Genomic DNA, 21,248 nt, shown 5'->3' with positions numbered 1-21,248 from the left:
ATGAAAACAGACCAGCAATTTGCATGCGCTGAATGACGTTCCTTTGGTAATGAGTAGCAGTTTTTATAATCCTGGTAGATATATATCTCATTAAGTATATTTTCTTCCCTACCACACGCCTAGACCCCCATGGCTGCATGAAACAGAATTCCCACTTGTAGTTAGGGCTGTTCAAAGCCAGAATCACTAGCAGAATGTTTCTCATTCTGAGTGAACTGAGAGAACCAGCTGAACCTACACTGTGTTCTTCTGGCTCTGGAGAAAGCAGAAAAATTCTCTGGGTAGCAGGATGGTCCCGGTAGCGGTGTAAGCTCCTAATAGACACAAAGGATTGCAGTGGTTCTCAACCTGTGGGTATCGACCTCTTCGGCAAAACCCCTACCTCTAACAATATTTACATTATGATTTATAACAGGAGCAAAATTACAGCTAGGAAGTAGCAATGAAAGTTTATAATTGGAGGTCACCACAACATGAGGAAGCGTATGAAAGGGTCGCGACATTAGGAAGGTTGAGCATCCCTGGATTAGACAGTGACTGGCAGATGTCATGGAGATACGAATCTGGAGCCAATAACTAGAAAGCAGGGGAAAGGCCTGCGTGTTAGAATTAATGAAGGAAATCAGGTGAACGGTTTGCTGTAGCGAGCAGAACAAGGAAGACTGAGCCCAAATGTCACTGCCAATTCGGCCTGAAATTTCAGGACGCTGTAGAAAATTATCTTCTAGATGAGAATAAAACGTCCAGCCTAGAGCTTGCTAGAGAGGAGGGGGACTCACCTTTCACAAACAACAGGCCTGGCCTCATTCATGACGGGACCCAGGGAGGAGCAGGCCTGCCGAGGTGGTGGGGCGATGGGCACGGCGGAGTCCAGGGAGCTCGCCTTGCGATGGAAAGCGTCCTGGGCTAGGACTGCTGTCCCCGAGACCACGGGGCCATCTCCATCTGTGGAGCAGGAGGCCGCCCGGCCGTGACCGCCCCCTAGCGGCAACTCGGGGCCCACTGCTCCCTGCAGGGGCATGTCCGCTGCACCCAGCTCCACATCCAGGGTAGGTGACGCTGGCGGGGAGACTCGGGGCTTGCGTTTGGTGGAAGCCCCAGAGAGGAGCTTCAGGAGACCCTTTTTTTCTTTCTGAAAAAAAAAAAGAAAGAAAGAAAAGAAACACGGATATCAGTTGAAGATCAGCAGCTGTGTTGCTCCTGTGATTTCCAGCGCACTGTGTCGCTTTTTGATTACATCACATTTGCACATTACCTCCCGGGCAGTCTTTGGGTGAAGTTAACCTGACCTTTTGTTACTATTTCTCCCTTTCTGCTTCTGTTTGGGTTGGCCATTCTCTTGTTCGTTACTATCTTCTACTGGGGCAGCAAGATAAACAGATTAAAAAGATGTAAAACGTTTTTTAAACCAATTTGTATTTTACTTTGATGAAAGTACAAGTAGCCAGTGAGATGATTCAGCGGGTAAAGGAGCTTGCCAAGTTGGAAGCCAGTCCATCCCCACACCCCATGTGGTAGAGAACCCAGAACGACATGCCGCCCTCTGAGGCACTGTGGCAGGAGAGGACACGAGCAGGCGCAGTAAACGCGGCCCGTGAAATAATCACAATCAGATATCGCAGACTAAAGAGGAAGCTTCAGATTAGGAGTTGAACCTCTTGAAATGCTGCCTGTTCTGACTCTTGCTACGTGAGCCAGCGGTGTACCGAGTTACTGAAGCCTGACAACACTCGGCGTCCACATCAACACGCTTGAGCCTTATCATCCTCCGGAACGGTGCCCCGGTCAGACGCAAGGGCTGGAGCACTTCTTACACATCACCACCTTGATTAAACTCAAGCAGCCGCGGTGACAGAAGCCAAAGCATTTGCACTGTGAAAGCCCTTCCTTGATGGCAAACCCTGAAACCAGACCACCAAAGTCTGAGGACAGCCTCGGCACTACAGCGTCTTCATGCCTTTCCTTCCTTCCTTCCTTCCTTCCTTCCTTCCTTCCTTCCTTCCTTCCTTCCTTCCTTCCTTCCTTCCTTCCTTCCTTCCTTCCCTCCTTCCTTCCCTCCCTCCCTCCCTCCCTCCCTCCCTCCCTTCCTTCCTTCCTTCCCTCCTTCCTTCCCCTTTCTTTCTGGTTGTCTTGCAAGCAAATGCACAAATAAAGCCCCCACCCCACAACAGCCTCATTCTCCAAAGACCATACTCCGAATCTGTCTCTTGCCACTCTCCTTTCTTTGCTCTCCAAAGAAAGCCAGATGTTGAGCTAACTACTTTATTCTCAGAATCTGCCACGACCCTCTCCAGTCACACCGGGTTTAACACTGTCACTGTCAGATCTCTGAAATTGTTTTACCAAGATGTCAACGATGCAATTAAGTCCTCTGAATAGCGACACTGCCTGAAAATGACGCTAGTTTCGCACAAGTGAACTAAAGCCCACTCACAGCAACACGGCATGAGGGCTCAAAAGAAGGTAGAACACTGAGGAGTTCTGGGCACTCTGAGTCAGTCACACTCAATACAAATCCCCTTGGGGGATGAATCTCTCTCTCTACAGTAACACAATTCCACTAGAGACAGAATAGCAGAAAAAAAGGAGGAGCCCAGAGCAGCCACTTATCTGATGATGGGCAAAGATCCTGAGACATCACACACGGTCTCCAGTTAGAAACACACTTCAGAGTGTGTGGCCCTTCAATGGGCTAGAAGCAGGAAAAGCAAAGTGTGGGGGGGGGAGGGAGGGGCTAGGAGTGGGCATTAGAGTCATTTATCTCCCTGCCTTCTTGGCCTGGGCTACAGACAGCAGAGCCAGTGGAGGGACAGCCTTTTGAATTTCTCATCGGGTCTCAACTCATCTCATTGGGTTTCGCTTCATTCTCTTATTGGACGTCCCATTTTTCTGAAGATCAACCATGCACGTTCCAGTAAATGACCCCCCACATTTAGCTTGGGTATAGTGACATTACCGTGCATACTGCTGTATCTCACTCATTGCCTGGGACAGGGTAGGGCGCCCCTGAAGTGGAGAGGCCCAGGAAAATATTGCAAGAGAGTAAGAGGAAAAGAAGAAATGGAGAACAGTAATGGAGCGTCAGGGCAGGATGGTTTGGGTTTCCCAAATCCAGAGGAAATAAAACAATGGTCAGTGAAGCAGCCTGACCGCCAATTCTGTGACAACGCTACTTTGTGGGGACTCTGCACTGGGAAAGAGCAAGATGTCTGGTAGCTTCGCCTTCTAAGGTTGCCAGATGCAGGCAGCATCCAGCTATTCCTCTCGTGCTAATCCCCCGGACCCCACAGATTGGCTGAGAGCATCAAATCTATTGATCAATGACAACCCCAGCAAGCCACAGCTAAAAATGCTGCTTTAAGAGCTCAGATCTGGGCACTCAGAAGACTATCAGATAAGGGACTTGCGCTCGGGGAGCAGCTTCTAAAGTGATTAAGGAGAAAGATGACTTGGTTCATTGAAAATGATTAAACACAGCTTGCTTTAATGACTTCTAAGGGATGCATTATCATCATCAACCAAGGCTGACTTCCCATGGAGCAGAAGGCAGAGGATTAGGGACCGTGGTGGGGTGCAGAAGGTAGGGGGGGTGGGGGTGCCAACACAGGAAAGATGAGGAGCGGTACTATTTATATTCCAGGGCTGATTTAGAAGAAAAATGTGCCACTTGAGAGAAATAACTCTGCAAGTTCAGACACTCTTACTAGCCAAGGGCACCTTTGTTTATTTCAAAATCCAACAGCACAAATAAAAACATGGGAGAATTAATAGTCTATTCTTTTGTAAAATGATCTAGAAGAAATAGCGTTAGCCTATATGAAAAACAGGGCATATCTTCTCTGAGGAACCTTGATAACTCATCTTCTGGGAGGTTTTCCTAGGAGCCATTCCCAGAATGAAATGATGTTTTAAGCATCATTTCAGAATTGATGTAACCTGTGTAAAAAAAAAAAAAAAAAAAAAACAAAAAAAAAAACAAAAAAAAACCTATCTGGATCCAAAGCCAATCAGTTGACAACCAGAGTTACTTTGATATTTGAAATATTTTCCAGCAGAATTTGGTGATGCACTCCTAAGATCCCAGCTACTTGGAAGATCCCCAGTAGGAGGCTAGCCTGTTCAAACTGAGCCTCAAAACAAAAACTGAGCCATGGGAAAATGGCTCAGTCAGTAAGGCACTGCTCACACAGGCAGGAGAATCTGAGAGCAGTCCTCAGAACTTCTGTAAGAGCCTGGGCCACTCGGTCTGGGAAGGTGAAGACAGTTGGCTCTCAGAAGCTGAGGGTCAACCTCGTCAATCATCAAGGTCTGTGCCGATGAGATCCAGAGATTTTATCTCAAAAATAAGAAAAGCAAGATGGATGTCTCTTGAGGACCAACACTGGAGACTGATGTCTGTCCTTCACCTTTACACATTAGCACACACACACGCACCTGAACACACACACAGAAATACACATGCCAATGCATAGAAACTCACAGAACTCAATAAGGCACTTTCCTGACACGTGAGAAGTGTTGGGTGAATCCCTAACACACAGTGATGTGTGGGGTGGGTGAGGCGGTGGAGGCGGGAGGCACAGACGAAACAGAGATCCAACCACTCATTTAATTCATACTACTAGATATATAATAAAAGATGAATACAGTATAGGAAACATTAAATCTGGGCTCTTGCAGAAGCAAAATAATAAATGTTTTAAACAACTCAAAATTAACCACATGTCTGCCCCCTTTCGTACCTTCCTTGTCTCCCTCCCTCCCTCCCTTCCTCCTTCCCTCCCTCCCTCCCTCCTTCCCTTCCTTTCTTCCTTCCTTTCAAGGTACATAGAGAAATTACCAAGTCTTCCTGGGCACATGGATCAACATTACATACCATATTTTTTATACCAGTTTTCTAATATGCAAGACTCATGGTCCTCAGAATGGAAACTCAAAGAGAATTTAGCCATGTGGTTCCAAATAATCTTTCAGACTTCATGCAAAAATATGTCTGAGTGTCCAACATGAAGCTGGCAACGTGCTCAGCTCGGGGACAGTGATGTGTCTAGGAAAGTTTGTGTCTGACAGCGACAAGGATGGCTGTCTAAGAGGCCGAGACCTCTGCCCAAGAACCCAACGGGGGAAGGGATGAGTCTGGAGTGTAGTGGGGGACGTGGTGGGGCTTCTTGAAGGAGACTTCCCAAAATTCTAGGGATGATTAAACACCACCCATTTTAAGAGTCTCGTTAAATGCTATCAGGGGATTTCCATATTTAGTCTTCACGGCAACCTGATGAGGTAGGAATTAATTATTCCTGTTGCCTGAAGCTCTGAAAGCCTGCCTAAAATCACAATGCTAGCAAGGGGTGGAAATGAGATTCTACTCTGCAGACCGCTAAGAGCAAACAGTCTCTCTCTCTCTCTCTCTCTCTCTCTCTCTCTCTCTCTCTCTCTCTCTCTCTTTCTCTCTCTCTCTCTCTGCCCCCACCCCACCCCACAGCTCCCTGCTGAACTCTGTACAAGCAGGCATTCTGAAGACCAGGTCTGGATCCCAGCACTCAGCAAGAGCAGCGACGGTAGATGTGGTCATTTATAGATCCCTAAGAAAGTTGCATAACAAAAAACGCAGACAAGTTTGTTTTTGACAGCAAAACAGGCCTGGAAAGAATGGAAATCATCCGAACAAAGAAAACAGCCAGGAAAGAGAACAGAGGAGAAGACGAGAGGGACAGGATCTTCTATGTGAGGGTTACAGGAAAGGCCTTCAAACCTAAGTGTGGGTCAGGAAGCCTGAGGTCTCTCTCAGGGACACAATCGCGAGGATCTAGGGGCATGAGGAATCCGAGGCACTAAGTGGTGGCTCAGTTGGTGAGAGTTCTTGCTGTGTGGACAGGGGGACCTAAGTTAGAAGCCTCAGCACACAGGCTGGGAATGGCTGTGCATCGTCTCATCACTGAAAACTGAAGATAGCTGAAACCCAAGAAATAATAGTTACAAATAGAATCAGGAATTTATCCTCAAATAAAGTAAAAAATAAATCAAAGCTGGCCAGGGTTTTGGCCCCAGAAGAAAATATGACATCTTGTTTCCTTGTGATTTTGGAGGCAGAGGACTCCCAGATAAATAACCAGTCAAAGGAATGGCCCCAGTTAAGGGAGTGCAAGTAGACCCGGAAGAACACATGAATGCAATTCACATGGCGGGGCACCGGTGGCAGCCCACTGATAACCTAGGTCCAGAGAGCTATACCCTCTCCCGGGCAGCAGGCATGCCAAGCCATCATTTAAGACACCTCCCACACTGCCCTGGTGTTTGGTGTTGACACAGAGTGACAAGGAAGAGATGAACAGAGAACAGACGCCACACTACAAATACTCAGAGTTCTGCCCAAGTGTCAACCCAAACTTCCATCTCCATCTCCCATTCTGACCCTTGACTCCCCTATAGATCAACCCACAGAAAGCAATTGCAACTGGGGGTGGGGAACGACTTTTAAGAAGAAACCGGACAGGAGGAGAGAGGCAGAAATTTGGAGGACGTAGAAAAAAGTGTTCCCCCAGAGAAGCTCGTGATAAAGTTGAAAAGAACTGATTTTAAAAGTTTAAAGAAAACACATGCATAGCCTGAAGTTCAAAAGGGAGACGGCTGGAAGAGGAACACGAAATTCTACAATTGCAAATTATCCTGAGATGAAAATGGAGACCTCTAAGAGGTCCTGGTGTGAGCCCCCAAGGTGTGGCATAATGGGCTCAAAATCTCTTAAAGGCCACGTACAAAAAGGCCAGCCACAAAGAGCATAGCGTGGCCCATAGCGATGCAAGGAGGCTCGAACTCCGAATGAATTTAAACTTTTCGAAATCCTAAGGAAAAAGAAAACAGTGGCTCTTAGCTAGGAGGAAGAGAGGGGAGGGTAACGTGCATGCCGGAAGAGAAGCACAAGCCTCGGAATGGAGGAATGGAAGAGATCCGAATAGATTCATCTCCACACACGGAGAAAATTAACTGCTGAGATAGAAACCAATTCGGGTGACTCTGGAATCAGGGTCAGTTCAAAAGGGAAAGATGGCTATGTTTGGCTCCAATTTTCAAAAAGAAGATGAGGCGTTACCAGAAGTTTTTTGTTTGTTTGTTTTGGGGCGCAGGGGGAGTCTCTGTGGTCGCCAGATGACACCAGGGAAATCGGTTTCCCCTCTTGGGGTTCTTAGTTTCATTAATAAAAGGATTTAAGAATTGGCTTAACAGATGCCTGAAGACAACTATATTAGAGATTAAAGGAAAACTAGGCAGATGGAATCGGGGAGCTGCAGCAGCTCCCTGGATGAGAGAAGGGAAAAAGCCACGCCTCTGAGATAGCGGGCTTGCAAGTCAGAGACATTGGACCCATAGCTACAAGACAAGGAGAAACGCTTTAGAGAAAGGGTAAGGACGTCTGAAGAATCAGAGAGAGCATGCTTGGAAAGAGAAGGAAGGAAGGAAGGAAGGAAGGAAGGAAGGAAGGAAGGAAGGAAGGAAGGAAGGAAGGAAGGAAGGAAGGAAGGAAGGAAGGAAAGAAGGAAAGAAGGAAGGAAAGAAGGAAGAAAGGAAAACCTTTGAGAGTCAGAGAGGGTGACATGACCTAGCCTAACCCCCTAGCAACCTCACTACAGACTGTAGGGACTGCCCTGAGAACAGGGATTCTAGGAAGGAAGAGCCCAGCATTTCACGAAAGGAACGATTATTCCATCTAACTCTTTATCATGACTTAAGGAGAGCCTGCCTTCCTAGCGGTGGTCCCTCCTTTCTGGGCTTGGCCCCTTGACCCACCCAGAAACTTAGAGCTCCAAGCAGGCTAAAGATTCTATTTCTTGACCAGCAGGTTTTTCTAATGGGCCTTGATGGCTGCTCTAAGGCAAGTTGCAGACCATCTGGGCGATTCTTGGATGGCATTAAAGAAAAGGTTTAGAAGCGCTGACAGGCGGAAATGAGACTCTAAGGAGGAGACCCTTCCAGAAGACTTCACTACCAATAAACAACAGCAGACATGATGGAGCAACAGTTGGATCTCAGAGGGGCACCTGATGACATCTCTCGCGATATGACACAGCGGGCCAAGTGTGGCCGCAGTCCTGAGCAGCCATGATTGTGTAAGTGATGCTAATCATGGAATTACGGAATTAATGCTGCCAGAAGCGTCTACAGTGAATCTGGAGCAGGTTTAAGAAGGGAAAGTTGAAATTCCTATTTCAAGAGGAATACATAAGAGCCTAAGAGAGTACAGTTTCAATTCTGGAAATACTTCAGGGCATTGGATAAGACAGTGATTTCTAAGGGTCTTAAGATGAAGGAAGGGCATGGGGAAACAGACGTATGCTTGATGAGCTTCCTCTAAGCTAAGAATTGACTGCAGGGGGCAAGAAAATCATCTGGAGATGGGCACTTGGAATCACTGGTACGTCCCAGAAGAGAGAGGTCGATGGCCATTTTTCACTGATGGGCAGTCAAAGGGATGACAATGTCGGACTCGAGTGACCACTGAAACAAATTCCTGCAAACTTTGGGAGAAAAGAAAAACCAGATCCTGAAATCCAGACGTTGCAGGGAGACCTCCCATGTCGACAAAGAGAGGGGAGAACCTGCTTCCGGGTCTCTGTTTCTTGGCCTTCTACCTCCTGGAAGCCTCCTGCGTCCTATGGTGTGAGTTGCAGTTCTGATGTCATACCACCCGCCTCTATCTCAAGTTCCCTGACCCACCTGTCCCCTTACAAGAAGATTCCTATATCGAACATTGGGTCCACCCCAAAGTCCTCATTTATTTCCATCTGCAAAGTCCTTTTTGCTAGTAAGGAAATAGTCAGAGTGGATTCGGGGACCAGGAGGAGGACATCTTCAAGGGCCATTATGATGTCCACCACAGGGACCTGTCAATGAATTCTATTAATGGGCCTAAGCGCCTCTGTCCTCAGTGACTGAGTTCACTGTGCCCAAGTTCGAATTATTAAAAGGCTTCTTTGAAAATCCCAAGTTGGACACGTCAGTTTGGGCGCTAGTCTAACATGGTTAATTATAAACACTGAGCAGATACTGATCTTTTCTAAAGTTCATGTTAATAGTTAATTAAATATTAACTTGTCAGCAGGCTATAAAGTTTATTTCCTTATAAAGTTCTATTTACAGGCTCTTCGAGCCGCTTAAGTAGAGCGACGTACATTACCACTGAGCCAGGTGGCCCAGAGCCCTGCTCCAGGGCTTTATGGGAAACGCATGGAATTCTGAGCAAGAAGGCAAAGCTGAGGCACAACCATCCGGACTTGATCCACGACGAAGGACGAAGCACTATCAATTTTATTCTCTTGCTTCAACTCCCTGTCTCCCACAACCACAGAGGAATCTTTCAAAACAGTTTCCCACTGTATTTATTTGAAGCCAAGTCCCAAAGGAGAGATTACTTCCTCATTTCCCCCTATCTCACAAGGAACCCTGCTGACTTACGGTTAAAAGTACTATAGCTACAATACATTTGCAAATAACTTTAAAAATGTTGAAATTTATTTTTCGTTGTGTGTGCATACTTGTGCACAGAAGTGCAATGCCGAGAGAGGCCGGAAGAGAGTATCAGAGACCCACAACGGGCAGCTGCGAACCGCCTGCTGGGAACATTGGGAACTGCACTTGGGTCCTATGTAAGCATAGCCATGCTCTTCCGCTGCAAACTGCTGCGCCACCTCTCCGGGTCTGCAAATAAGAGTTTCGATGGACAGTTTCCAACCTCTCATCGATGAAAACACTTTTAAATAAGGAGCTGTCAACAGGCAAGAACACGGAACGTGGAAATCTGAGGATAACAGAATGATGGGAGAGTGAGCGGAAGAGGAGAAATTCCACCTCGAGGCAGCAGGCTGCAAGCTGCAACTAACTCCTGCTCACTGTGGTCTCCCTAGTACCCAGCAGGTTGCCTGGCAACTTGAGGGTATCAAAATGTTGAGAAGGACAAGGTCTATCTATAAGGTTGGGGTAATAGCTGGGTATCCGCACCACTGTATTCTTGGCACATGAACTTGCCCATGGAAAGTCGTGACGCACTGTGCAACAAAGGGTCCGGCCATTGGACGAGAAACTGCGCAACCTAACAGAACAGAGAAAGAGGGACTCTCACCTTACTGTCCTTGTCTGGTTTCACAGCTGAACTGTTCCCGCACGCTGCTGCAACACTGTCGGGAGACGTGGGGAGTCCAGGGAGGACGGTCACTGTCCGACCACTGGGCTCGGTCTCCAAAGCGGCAGCGGTCATGTTTGGGGAGGCTAGAGAGGCGCCCGCAGCGCAGGCCAGGGAAGTATTCGTTCGATTGATGCCGATAGCAGCAACATGGGCAGCAGGACCCACCATGGGAGGCAGGGGTTGAGAGGCCAGGGAATGATGGGGCAGGCCCACGGATGCAGGACCGAGGCAGGCGGCATTCTGGACCTGGATGGGTGTCACTGCTGCTGTGGGGCGCTCCTGGTTATGTGCTGCAACTGATGGGAGACAGAAAGGAACACAGAAAAGGTCAACAGCTGAATAAGCACCGCTAACCAAAGCGTGAGTCATTTCACTGTGTCGGACCGTAATGAGAGGCAGCTACGGCCATTTATTGCCATAAAGAGTGGATGTGAAATAGCTTAGCACACTTAGGTCTTAGCTGGATCCCTAGATAATACTTTCCTTCCAGGTGAGCGGTTGAGACTGTTGAGGACTTAGGAGATATGTCATCACCACCCCCGAGGCCCTTCAGTTATGAACAATCATTCTCAGCAGCATGAGACACCGAGCCAGTTTCCGATGGCTCTCCATGGCAACAAACTAAACACTAGTCTTAAGTGCTTGCCTTATTACACATTCTCCTCTCTCTCTCTTTTTATTTACTAGCCATTTTTTTTGTATGTCCTTTCTGAAGGAATTCACGTGTACTTAGTTTACTCCACTATTGTGACCCAAGACTCTCGGGAGATTTTCAATGCTACGGAACTGAGAATGGCACTCGGATGCCCACTGAGTCGAAAATAGACTTGTGACTAAGTTCATCAGAAATAACCAGCACATGGCTTAGCAGAGAATCACACGGCAGTCACATGGCTGGGAACCGTGAGATTGGAGACAAGATATTGAGCACAAAAGTCATGCTTCAGGGGCCGCATGATTTGCATTCTTAGAGTCCGCCTACTTCTTCTTAGAATTTAGATTTATCCATTTTGAACTAATGTGCAGGGTGTGCTTAGCCCAAGCAAACAATTAAAAAAAATGCCTGGTATGGTTTAGACGTAAGATGCCCCTTGAAAGGTCTCCTGTGTTGAAGGCTTGGTCAGAAGCTGATGGTACTGAGAGATGGCTCGCTTATAAGGCACTAGCCTCATCAATGGGCCACTCGGAGGTAGGCGGGGTTAGAATAAGTATGTCCGTCACTGAGGCTTACTTGGAAAGGTATATTTGCCCTGGTCCTTTCCTGCCAACACAAAGGTGGCCTCCCTGCCCCACCAAACCCTCTTGCATTGTGTTCTGCTTCAGCATGGATCTTCAGTGACAGGGTCTGGCAGCCACTGAAACATCCCCTACTCTTCGGTTATTTCTGCCCTGGGTATCTGTCACAGTGACAAAGATGGGCTGGTGACAAGGTTTGCTAGTTTCTGTTGCTCAATGGCAGCAATGATTTTAAATTCCTACCTTTTTTTTCTCAACACCTGTCATATCAAGTGACCTCTTGCGGTCCAGCCCCATTTCCCTCTTACCTGTCCTCACGGCATTGCGAGCCTGGTTGACTGTCATCTGCCCCGTCATGTGGAGCAGAACCTTCGCCTGAGGACTCGTCTGGATGTGAGCTGCTGACACCACAGCCGTGGGGACAACGCTGGGATTCCCAGCCACACCGTTGCCTTGGAGCTTCTGGGGAGGCCCTCCTGCAGTAGAAGGACTGACCATAGTCACCCCCCGACTGGCCTGACCCGCAGTAGACATAGGGACTTTAGCTTGGGAGGCATTTGTCACCGCCCTGCCAAGATAGAAGCAGATAGAAAACGGTCCATCAGCAAAGTGGGAGGCAGAGAACAAGGCAGGAAAGATGAGTCAGCGCTCTAACGTCTAACGTCAGAACATTTCATAAAATGAATGAAATTATTTTTACAAGGTTTTAAGAACAGCATATTCAAGGAAATGACAGCCCCGAGAGACAGAGAATGGTCTTGGAATTACTCTGAATCACCAAACTACACGTCATACTCTGCCTAAGAATACAATGACCAGGGTCAGCTTCTCACTTGGTGGCCACTCAGCTCCACTGAATTTTAAAGCCCTGAATTTTCCTGCTTCCCCTTGAGCCAAGACCCACCATTTGCATCAAGCTGTTCCTGCTTTGACTTTCTCAACTTGCCTCTAACATAGAACACAAGTGTCCATGTACACACTGATGTACATACATACACTGACGTACACATACACACACACCACACACTAAACATACCACACACTACGCACACAGACACACATACATACACACGTACACTGCTGTACACATACACACACAACACACATACAAATACACTGAAGTACACACACACTATATACATAGACACACATACATACATACATATACTGATGCACACATACACACATAACATACACACATACACTGCTGTACACATACACACACCACACACACTACACAGACAGACACACATACATACACACACTGTTGTATACATACACACACAACACACACCATATACACCACACACACAAAAACACTGAGGTATACACACACACTACACACACATACACACACACTGCACATTAAACACACCACACACACATACATACACACATACACTGGTGTACACACACACAACACATATACTACATACACCACACACATACACTGATGTGTATACACACATACACTACACACACACACACCACTATATACATAATTGGAATGGCCCTTATGTATCACAAATCTCAAGTTCAAGATCCAATCATTTCAAGAAGCAACGTCTAAAGTTCAAGTTCTTTCCTGTAGATGGGAAATGTCTGTGTCTCTGTGTATAGTGTATGTGTGGAGATGAGTGCATGTGTGTGTATGGTGTGTGTGTATGTGTGATGTGTATGTATGTACATCAGCGTGTACATGAGCACTTGTGTTTCTGTCATGTGCTGCTGTTGGTTTGGGTTCTGGTTTGTTTAAATCCACCGAATCCACTTGGTGTTCCCATCATAAGCATGGTGCAGGACCATCTCCAGAAGCATGGACAGTCTCTCAGGGGCCACACCCCTGAAAAACACCGGCTCTCCCTCTCCTGGCAGCCATCAATTGCCAAGAGCACCTCAGGTAGGGCTGGGAGTCCTGAGCCCCTAGCCCCGCCCATCCATGCTGGGGTTTGTGCCAGCCTGATCTCTGTGCACAGTCACAGAGCCACCATTCGTCCATGCAGGAAAAGCCCTGTCTGGTGCACACCCCCTGCTCTTCTGCAGACACCCACTTCCCACAGAAGATGCTTCGGCATCCAGGCCAGGACACAAGGCTTCCCTCCCGCCCACTCATAATCTTCTCAGCAACAGCAATATAGTCAGTTCTAAATATTACCTATTAGTTGAGTTTAACCAAGTATGGAGAAGGTTTGTATAATGTATATTTCCAAATAGTCTCAACTCATTTAAATGAGTTCTGGGCATATTCTGGGCATAGCGACTTTATAATTAATCTACAATTAATACTTCATTATCAAGATTATCCTTCCACAGTGGTGAGTTACAGAGCATCTGCCATCAGCAAGTCTTTCTCCGGAGTTAAGTGTGCACAGCCTTTTAACAACTTGTTTTTGAATCTTGTAAAAGTGTGACCTTTTGTTAATTTCCTTCTTTACTAATTGCGTATTGTATTCTCTATGTAGAAGCACATATACAAATACATATGAACATAAATATTTGCACCAGGAAGGTTCTGGTTGCCATTTTCTGGATGTGTAAGATCCCGAATGTATTATTTTAACATGCACAGAAAAGAAGATGTATATTGATTCAAAATTTGCAAGGCAAATTCAAGCTAGCATTCTGTCACCATCTGCAACAATGGTGATTTTCATTTGATTAGGCTGCTGGCCAGCCTATAAATCAAGCCCAACAGCTGACAAACATGTCAGTTCATTAAGCCATTTGTTTAAAATCAGGAGGTTGGAGGCATGATTTAACACAGTTAGACCTCGATTGCTTATTAAGAGTCAGTGCTCAAAATCTGGGCCAGTGCTAATTTCATTACAGGTCATCTCTTCCAGCTTTCAAGGCTACTTTTCCTCAATGGCCAGAAGGCACACCACTTTTTTTTTTAAAGGAGAGTTGTGCTAACATGTGTGTGTGTGTGTGTGTGTGTGTTTGTGTGCATGTGCAATCTACACATTAGGGTTTCTGAGACTGAGTGACATCTTGGGTCTCATTATTCCTTTCTGAGGGCATCTTGGTTAGCTCTGAATATCAACTCAATACAGCCTACAGGCATCGGAGAGGAGAAGCCTCAGGTGAGGAACTGCCTAGACCAGCTGGCCTGTGGACATGTGAGGGGAAGGGGTTATCCTTTCTTACCAGAGGTCCAGACCACTGTGGGCAGACTGTTCTCCTGGGCATGTGATGCCGAACTGAATGAAAAGATAGCTAAGCCAGCAGCATCCACCATGGTGCCTGCCCGACTTCTCTGGCTGTGACGTTAGCTCCCTGGTTGGCGTAAAGCTGTGTGGAGCAGCAATCAGGCCTGCCTTCAAGTTCCTACCTGGCCCTTCCTCAAGGATAAACTAGAACCTGAAGCTGTGAGCAAAAAAAATAAACCTTCCCCCACTAACTTACTTTTGGTCAGAACACTTTATCTCAACAACGGAAGGGATAGCAGGAGCTATCCCTGATGTGGGAGTGTCATATATCAATCTGTTGATTTCATTGGCTGAGCAATAAAGAAACTGCTTGGCTGGCCCTCATAGGTTAAAGCATAGATGGGAGGAGAAAACAGAATAGGATGCTGGGCAGAAGAGGAAGTGAGGGCAGACTCTGCTCTGCTCCTGGACAGACCAGACAACTCTGCACTCTGGAGCAGAGACTCCATGCTCAGCTCTCCCGAGCAGATGCACGCAAAGAAGCTCCTCCGAGCAGGCTAGAATCTTCCCGGTAAGCGCACCTTGGGGTGCTTACACACATCATTAGAAATGGGCTAGTCCAGGTGCAAGAATTAGCCTGTAAGGGCTAGAGTTCATGGGCCAAGCAGTTCTTAAATGAATACAGTTTGTATGTTGTTATTTCGGGCATGAGCTAGCAAGCGGCCGGGGTGTTGGGGACGCAGCCCCGCCGCTCATATTTCAACATATCCTATATAGGGATTCAACAGTCTCCCTCCCCTCCGTCCACTAAATGCCATCAGTACTCTGTATCATCAGTTGCAAGATTCAAAAATATGCCCAGGTATTGACAAATAACTCTGGAGGAGCAAAACTATCTTAATTTAAAGTCCACTTATGTCATATTTAAGGAATTTTTATTTTCTGCTGCATTACAAAGAGTAATTGCCAGAAATCAAAAGTAATTAATAAGTTAACGAAATAAAGGCAGACCTAGCCAGTGTGGGTTCGAGCACTTCTTTACCATGTGATCTCAGGCGAGTTATTTAGTCTCCCTGTGCCTCAGTTTCCCCATTTATGATTAAAAACCAATTACATTAGTGAATTAAAGACCAAGAGTCAATAATGTAATGTTTAGAAGTCTACCTGTCTGGTATATAGAGCAGACAGCACACAGACAGGTACGCATTAATAATTTAGCTTTTGTTCATTTAAAATACTATGCCTTTTATTTCTTTCGTAGAAAAACACTGAAAATGGAACCGTTGAGTCTTTTCACATATAAATTAAAGCAAAGAGATTACACCCCAGCACATTTGTTGGTAGAAACCTATAATTTCAACACATATCCACATGAAAAGTGAGCTAAGAATCTTGGTGTTGGTTGGAATTTTAGCAGCTATGGATATGGATTTTTACAAACTTTGGCTAGGTAACAGGTAATTATGTGAGCAGGGTTCTGGAAAGGCTGAAAGCCTGGGGAGGAACAAAGAGGCTCCATCTGGAAGTCAGAAAAACCACGGAGCCAACGTCATACCTTGTGACAGGAGCCACATAGTTGCCAGGGAAAACACCTATCTTGCTGGTGTGCATCGATGTCCCTTTGAACCAGCCATCCTGGCAACGCTCAAATACCAGAAACATCTCCCCTTTTCTCAATTCAAGCTCGTCTTCTTTCCGGGGAGTGTAGGGGTATATAGCAACATACCTAGAACAAGGGGGAAAAAAAAAAGATCTCAGGCTGACAGACAAACCCTAAGACCTCCAAACTCTTGCTTGGTATAAGTTTTGAGTATCTGATACAGAAATAGACAGGAAGTAAAATCTTGACCTGCAAGCGGCGCTGGGAAGTCTCTATGGAAAGAGGTTTGCTGTCTGCACGTTAACCGCGGGCAGAGGCCTTCCTGATTGAGAGCGCTCCTCCTGGCGCGGCAATGATTAGCTCACCAAACGGTGCACATGTGCTCTGACAGAGTTAGTGTGCTTTCCAAGAGTCCTACCTTAGTGCTGTGGATTAGGGGCCCGGTGGGGAAACGGAGCTCTTTAAATGGCACTTGTTAGACTTGGGAACGAGCTCCAGCCGGGGGTGGGGGAGGGGGGAACGGGACACGGCAGAAAATCCCACTGGGAAACACAGTATGCGCCTTCTCTGCGCGCTGAACCCAGAGGCTTAGGCACACCTGCGTTTCTGAGCTCAAGCCATGAAGCTGATTGTATTAGAAAAAGCCAAAGGAACAGAAAGTCTAAGTCGTAGCGCAAAACAGCTGCCCAGAGCAAGGTGCCTGTCCACACAGAGAAGCCAGGCAGGCGAGTGACCGATAGAGCTGCCAGTGTTCTCTGAACTCTCCAGGTGCAGATTCACAGAAAGCAGAAGCCTTCCGTCGGCAGCAAACCGCACAGGGCAATTGGACCTTTCTGGACGCTCATTGCTGGGGATTTACAGTCTTCTAAATGCTCTCTGCAAGGAGACCTGATGTGTGTGCGATGCCTTCCTGCTCCTTAAGATCCTGCTGCAAGGAATGAAAATGAAGACTAAAAGGTCACCCAGGAGCTGCACAGAAAAAGAGCCGTTCTCTATGCAGACAACCTACAAAGAAGGGAAACAGAAATCTCCCTAAACCATGAAAGGTCTTTTCTCAGCAGGACAGCCATCTACCATGCTCATGTGAGGCTCCTTTTATCTAAGTGTCTTCCTAATTATATGCACGACCAGGTAGAAGTTTCCAGAATACAAACCACTCGGTGAGCTCTAAGCCCGCCACCAGCTCATCTCAGACACGACACGTGTTTCTTGGTCTGTGTTGTTTGGGCTCTGTTTGACACGAATGCTTACACAGTAATAAAAGACAACCTCACTTACACACTGGGGCGAGTCTGAGGCCGTAAATGGGCAATCTGGTCAGTGGATCCCGCCACAGGCCTGGCTCCCATTCCAGCAGCAGCAGCAGCAGCAGCAACGGCGGCGGCAGAGGCGCCTGACGGTGTGGATGGGAGGACCGTGGCAGCCAGGAGAGGAGGTGGGGGAAGAGGAGGATTCATAGTCTAAGAAAGAAAAAAAAGGATGGGGAGGAGGGCACAAATCATATTTAATGTATCTCTTCCGTGGAAGGTATAAGGGAAAAAGAGTCAAAACCCCACAGAACGAAATCCACATAAAACAGCATCCGTTCACTAAATGACTTCAAAGTTTAAGATTCCTAACACACTGAGAGCACAGGACTGGGACTGGAGAGATGGCTCAAGGGATGAGCTCACGGGCTGCTCTTCTAGAGGACCCAGGTTTGATTCCCAGCACCCACAAGGCAGCTCACAACCAGCTGTAACTCGAGATCTATGTGATCCAACGCCTTTTTCTGGCTCCTGCTGGCCCCAGGCACACATGCCGTGCACAGACATATGTAGGCAAAACATTCATACACATCAAATAAATAAGAATTAAAAATTTAAAAAAAGGTTAAGTGCAGATTTGGACAAGAATTGAGATACCTTTCAAGGGAGCTGCTATAATGTCATGTTGTTGGCCAAAATTAATTTTATGATGGGTTTTGTAACCTGAAACTTAAATACAGCACACACAGCGATTTGGCTGCACTGTATTAAGCCATTGCTCCGGCAGTCGGTTCTTTTGAAGCCTGATCTCCCCGGAGTGCAAACAATGGCCAGCCACAGTCACAAGGCTATTGTTGCTACCTTTGCTTTTCCTTTGCTTCACTTTGCCAGTTGTTGAAATTTAGGACTATCAAGGCTGGTAATCGTTAACACAGACACCAGTGAAAAGCCGCCCGGGCCCTTTCTGGGCACAGTCTAATGGGGTTCTGCCCACAGGAATCCTTGTCTTTGAAAATCAATGGAGCAATTGTTACCTTCTGATCTATAAACCCCAGCTAACTCTTCAGGGGCTGTACACCGAAACTCCTGGGAAAACAGGCATACAATGCCTGCCTGCACCCCCTACCTCACCCTCCCTGAATCTTAAAACACTAGAGGTAGAGACTGAACCAAGGGAGAAGCCGAGAGACAAAAGGAAACACCTAGAAAGCATAAACAGCTTCTGCACATCAGGGCGCCACTGAGGAAAATCCAGTGATTTCAAAGCAGATTCCCAGTCGCGGCATTACAAATCTTTGAAATGAAAATCGATCCCATTAACACTTATCTATCTATTAAAGTACACAATTCCAGACATTCCCACATGACTAGACCTGTAACTGTGTTATATTTAAGTTTTTGCTAACGCGGCTTTCGGGGAGGACTTTCCCACACTGCAGCAGACGGTGGAGCGCAGCAGCAAATGAGGCGTGGAACTGCTTACAGAGGGTCAGCTTGGACAGGACAGGGTGTTCACAGAGTCACGGAGAAGTCGCTTGGTGCTCGTCCCCACAAACAGGGCAGCATTGGGCAGCGTTAGGTCCACTGTGCTGCCAGCACTGTGTGTTCTAAGGTTCGGAGCCTTGACCCTTTAAGCGGAGAATCAAGTATTCTTGCTGTCTGGCCTACTTGCAATGACAAAACAGGGAAAAATAAAGATAATCCAGGCAAAATCGTGAGAAAATGTGTTCTGTGCTATTCAAGGACAACTCCACGTCAGAGGCTTGATGGGTGAGAGGGGTCGGGTCTAACTGCACACAGAGGAATACATGGAGAAACCACGGAATCCTCATTGGCCCAATGGTCAGTCCAATCTTTCTAAACCCATTCTCAAGAAAGTGTGGTTATGGAAAGGCAGAAGGCAAGGTGACATGTGTTCAACAAGAAAATATAATTTAAAAAAATTTAAAAAGAGCAACCGGGCTAAATTATGTCTTAGAAAAGAGGCAAAAATTAAAAAAAAAATTCACATGGACCTGATTTTATAAAAAACAGACTTTGCATTTTAATAAAACATAATGAAGGGTCACAGCTTGTTATAAAACAGTAAGCGAATGTAGCAGCTTATGAAAGAAGAGTTATGCATTGAGAGACGGCAGAAAAGGGGGTATTCACACGGCCAGACCTGAAGCTGGTGTCTCAGCAAATACAGTCATCGCTCTTTGTTTTTGAAAGAGAAGAGTTGGTCTTTTCATAACACTGGGCAGATACTCCCCCTTCTCAACCCTGAGTATGTGTTCGACTGAGAAGGCCTGATTAAAATCAAGAGTCCTAGAGCTGCTTGGTCCCGTGGGCTGGGAAAATGATAGGACTCTTTGAATGCAAAGCCGTGATACACCAGTCTGAGGGCTGCTTTATAAACAATCTCAAATTGCAATAACGGCACACTGAAAGTTCAAAAGGTGATCCACCCTGCAATGGGCTGTGGGCAGTTGGCTATCTTGCAAGACCTGACATCTCTGTAAAAAAGAACCATGGCCTTTTGTTCACCCGGCCTTGACCTAGAGACCTACCTATTATCCTGGAGTCTGGGCCAGCCACCAGAGATGCACTCCCCCTTCCAGCAAAAATCTCCTACAGGTCTTTGGGTCCCATACTGCTCATCAAACACAGGACTCGGGCATGGCCTGCCCATGTGACACAGCCATCATTCACCATGCTAAGGTTCTGTCCCCCTAGCGAGCTGACAAGTCTTGCAGAAGCAAGGGGGACAGATATCCACCCTGGCCAGCTTGTTGGGGGCAGACCCAGTTTCCCAGGGAGGCAGCGTCTTGTAGCTCAGTAGGAGCTGTTGCAGGACACTGGCAGGACACTGGACATAAGAAGTATGCGGGCACAAGCTGTTCCTTCCTAGATGATTTCCTCTGCGTGCCCTTTCATGAGACAAGCACAGAGAGCAGCCAGACCTGGATTCGGCTAAGACTGGGAGAAACACGTAGGAGGTTTCAAGCCTGAGGCCGAGGGTTGAAGGCCAGCTTACCACTAAAGGTTGTCGCTTTAGGTACAAGCTCAGGTGACATCAAAGGTTCCTTTCCTTTTTCATGTCTCTTCCATGAGTCTCTTCCTCACACACCTCGTAGGACACCATCTACCATCCCTTAACCCATCACTGTTGCTAACTCTCAACCCCACACTTCAGCATCTCTAAATGGCCTTTCTGGGTGGGATGCAGGGACTCAGACTAGGTAAAGAAAGAATAATGCTGCTGATTTTCGCTGTACTGCGATATGTATATGACTTGCTATTTGACAATTGCTCTCTAAGAAAAAGGAGAGAATTCCATTGCAGCTAATTGTAGAAAATATGTGTTGTCTCTATCCTTACAATAACTAGAGACAGTGTGTGTTGCCTTCCCCAGTGCAAAGAGCACAGTCAAAGGCCAATGGATGGAGGGCAGACTATGATTTAAGGAGCTCTGGAGGCAAAGACTGACTTCCTCTTACACTCCTGGCTCCGGGCTTTACAGCTAGAAGGCAGAAGACCCTCAGTGAATGCTAGTAATCATGAAACATTCTGTGCTTCTCATTGCCTCTTCGGACGATACCATTTGGATCTAGAAGTTTCAAGCCCTAAGATGCTAGGGTAATTTTCTGTGGTTGCTATGGAGGTTCTGAGCTGAGCAAGATAGTTCCTGCCTGTATTCCCAGCATATGGGAGGCTGAGGAAGAGGCATCATGAGTTCAAGGCCAGCCTGAGCTACATAGAGATTGAGGTCAACCTAGGCTACACAGCTAGACCCTCTCTTGAACACCAAGAGAACACAAAGAGAAGATGTGTGTGTGTATGCGTGTGTGTGTACA

General features: G+C 46.8%; 1 protein-coding gene across 3 annotated transcripts in view; it reads right to left on the bottom strand.

Moving 5' to 3' along the window:
• The window catches only part of Sh3rf1 (SH3 domain containing ring finger 1), a 158,075-nt gene that overhangs the window by 9,597 nt on the left and 127,230 nt on the right, over nucleotides 1-21,248 (bottom strand). For 2 of the 3 annotated variants that reach the window (XM_050161831.1, XM_050161830.1), the window contains exons 7-11: nucleotides 17,441-17,622; nucleotides 16,118-16,288; nucleotides 11,722-11,981; nucleotides 10,115-10,473; nucleotides 780-1,132 (exon numbers count right to left, since the gene is read on the bottom strand). In XM_050161831.1, the coding sequence (XP_050017788.1) occupies nucleotides 780-1,132; nucleotides 10,115-10,473; nucleotides 11,722-11,981; nucleotides 16,118-16,288; nucleotides 17,441-17,622 (1,325 nt within the window). Of the gene's footprint in view, nucleotides 1-779; nucleotides 1,133-7,574; nucleotides 9,794-10,114; nucleotides 10,474-11,721; nucleotides 11,982-16,117; nucleotides 16,289-17,440; nucleotides 17,623-21,248 lie in introns of those variants that run through there. The other variant, XM_050161832.1, reaches the window with a different exon arrangement.

Source organism: Alexandromys fortis, unplaced genomic scaffold (genome assembly GCF_014885135.2).
Source record: "Alexandromys fortis isolate MF-2015 unplaced genomic scaffold, M_Fortis_MF-2015_v1.1 scaffold_137, whole genome shotgun sequence".
Lineage (NCBI taxonomy): Eukaryota > Metazoa > Chordata > Mammalia > Rodentia > Cricetidae > Alexandromys > Alexandromys fortis.
The sequence above is the reverse complement of the archived record's forward strand: the minus strand, read 5'-3'. Positions and strand labels throughout refer to the sequence as shown.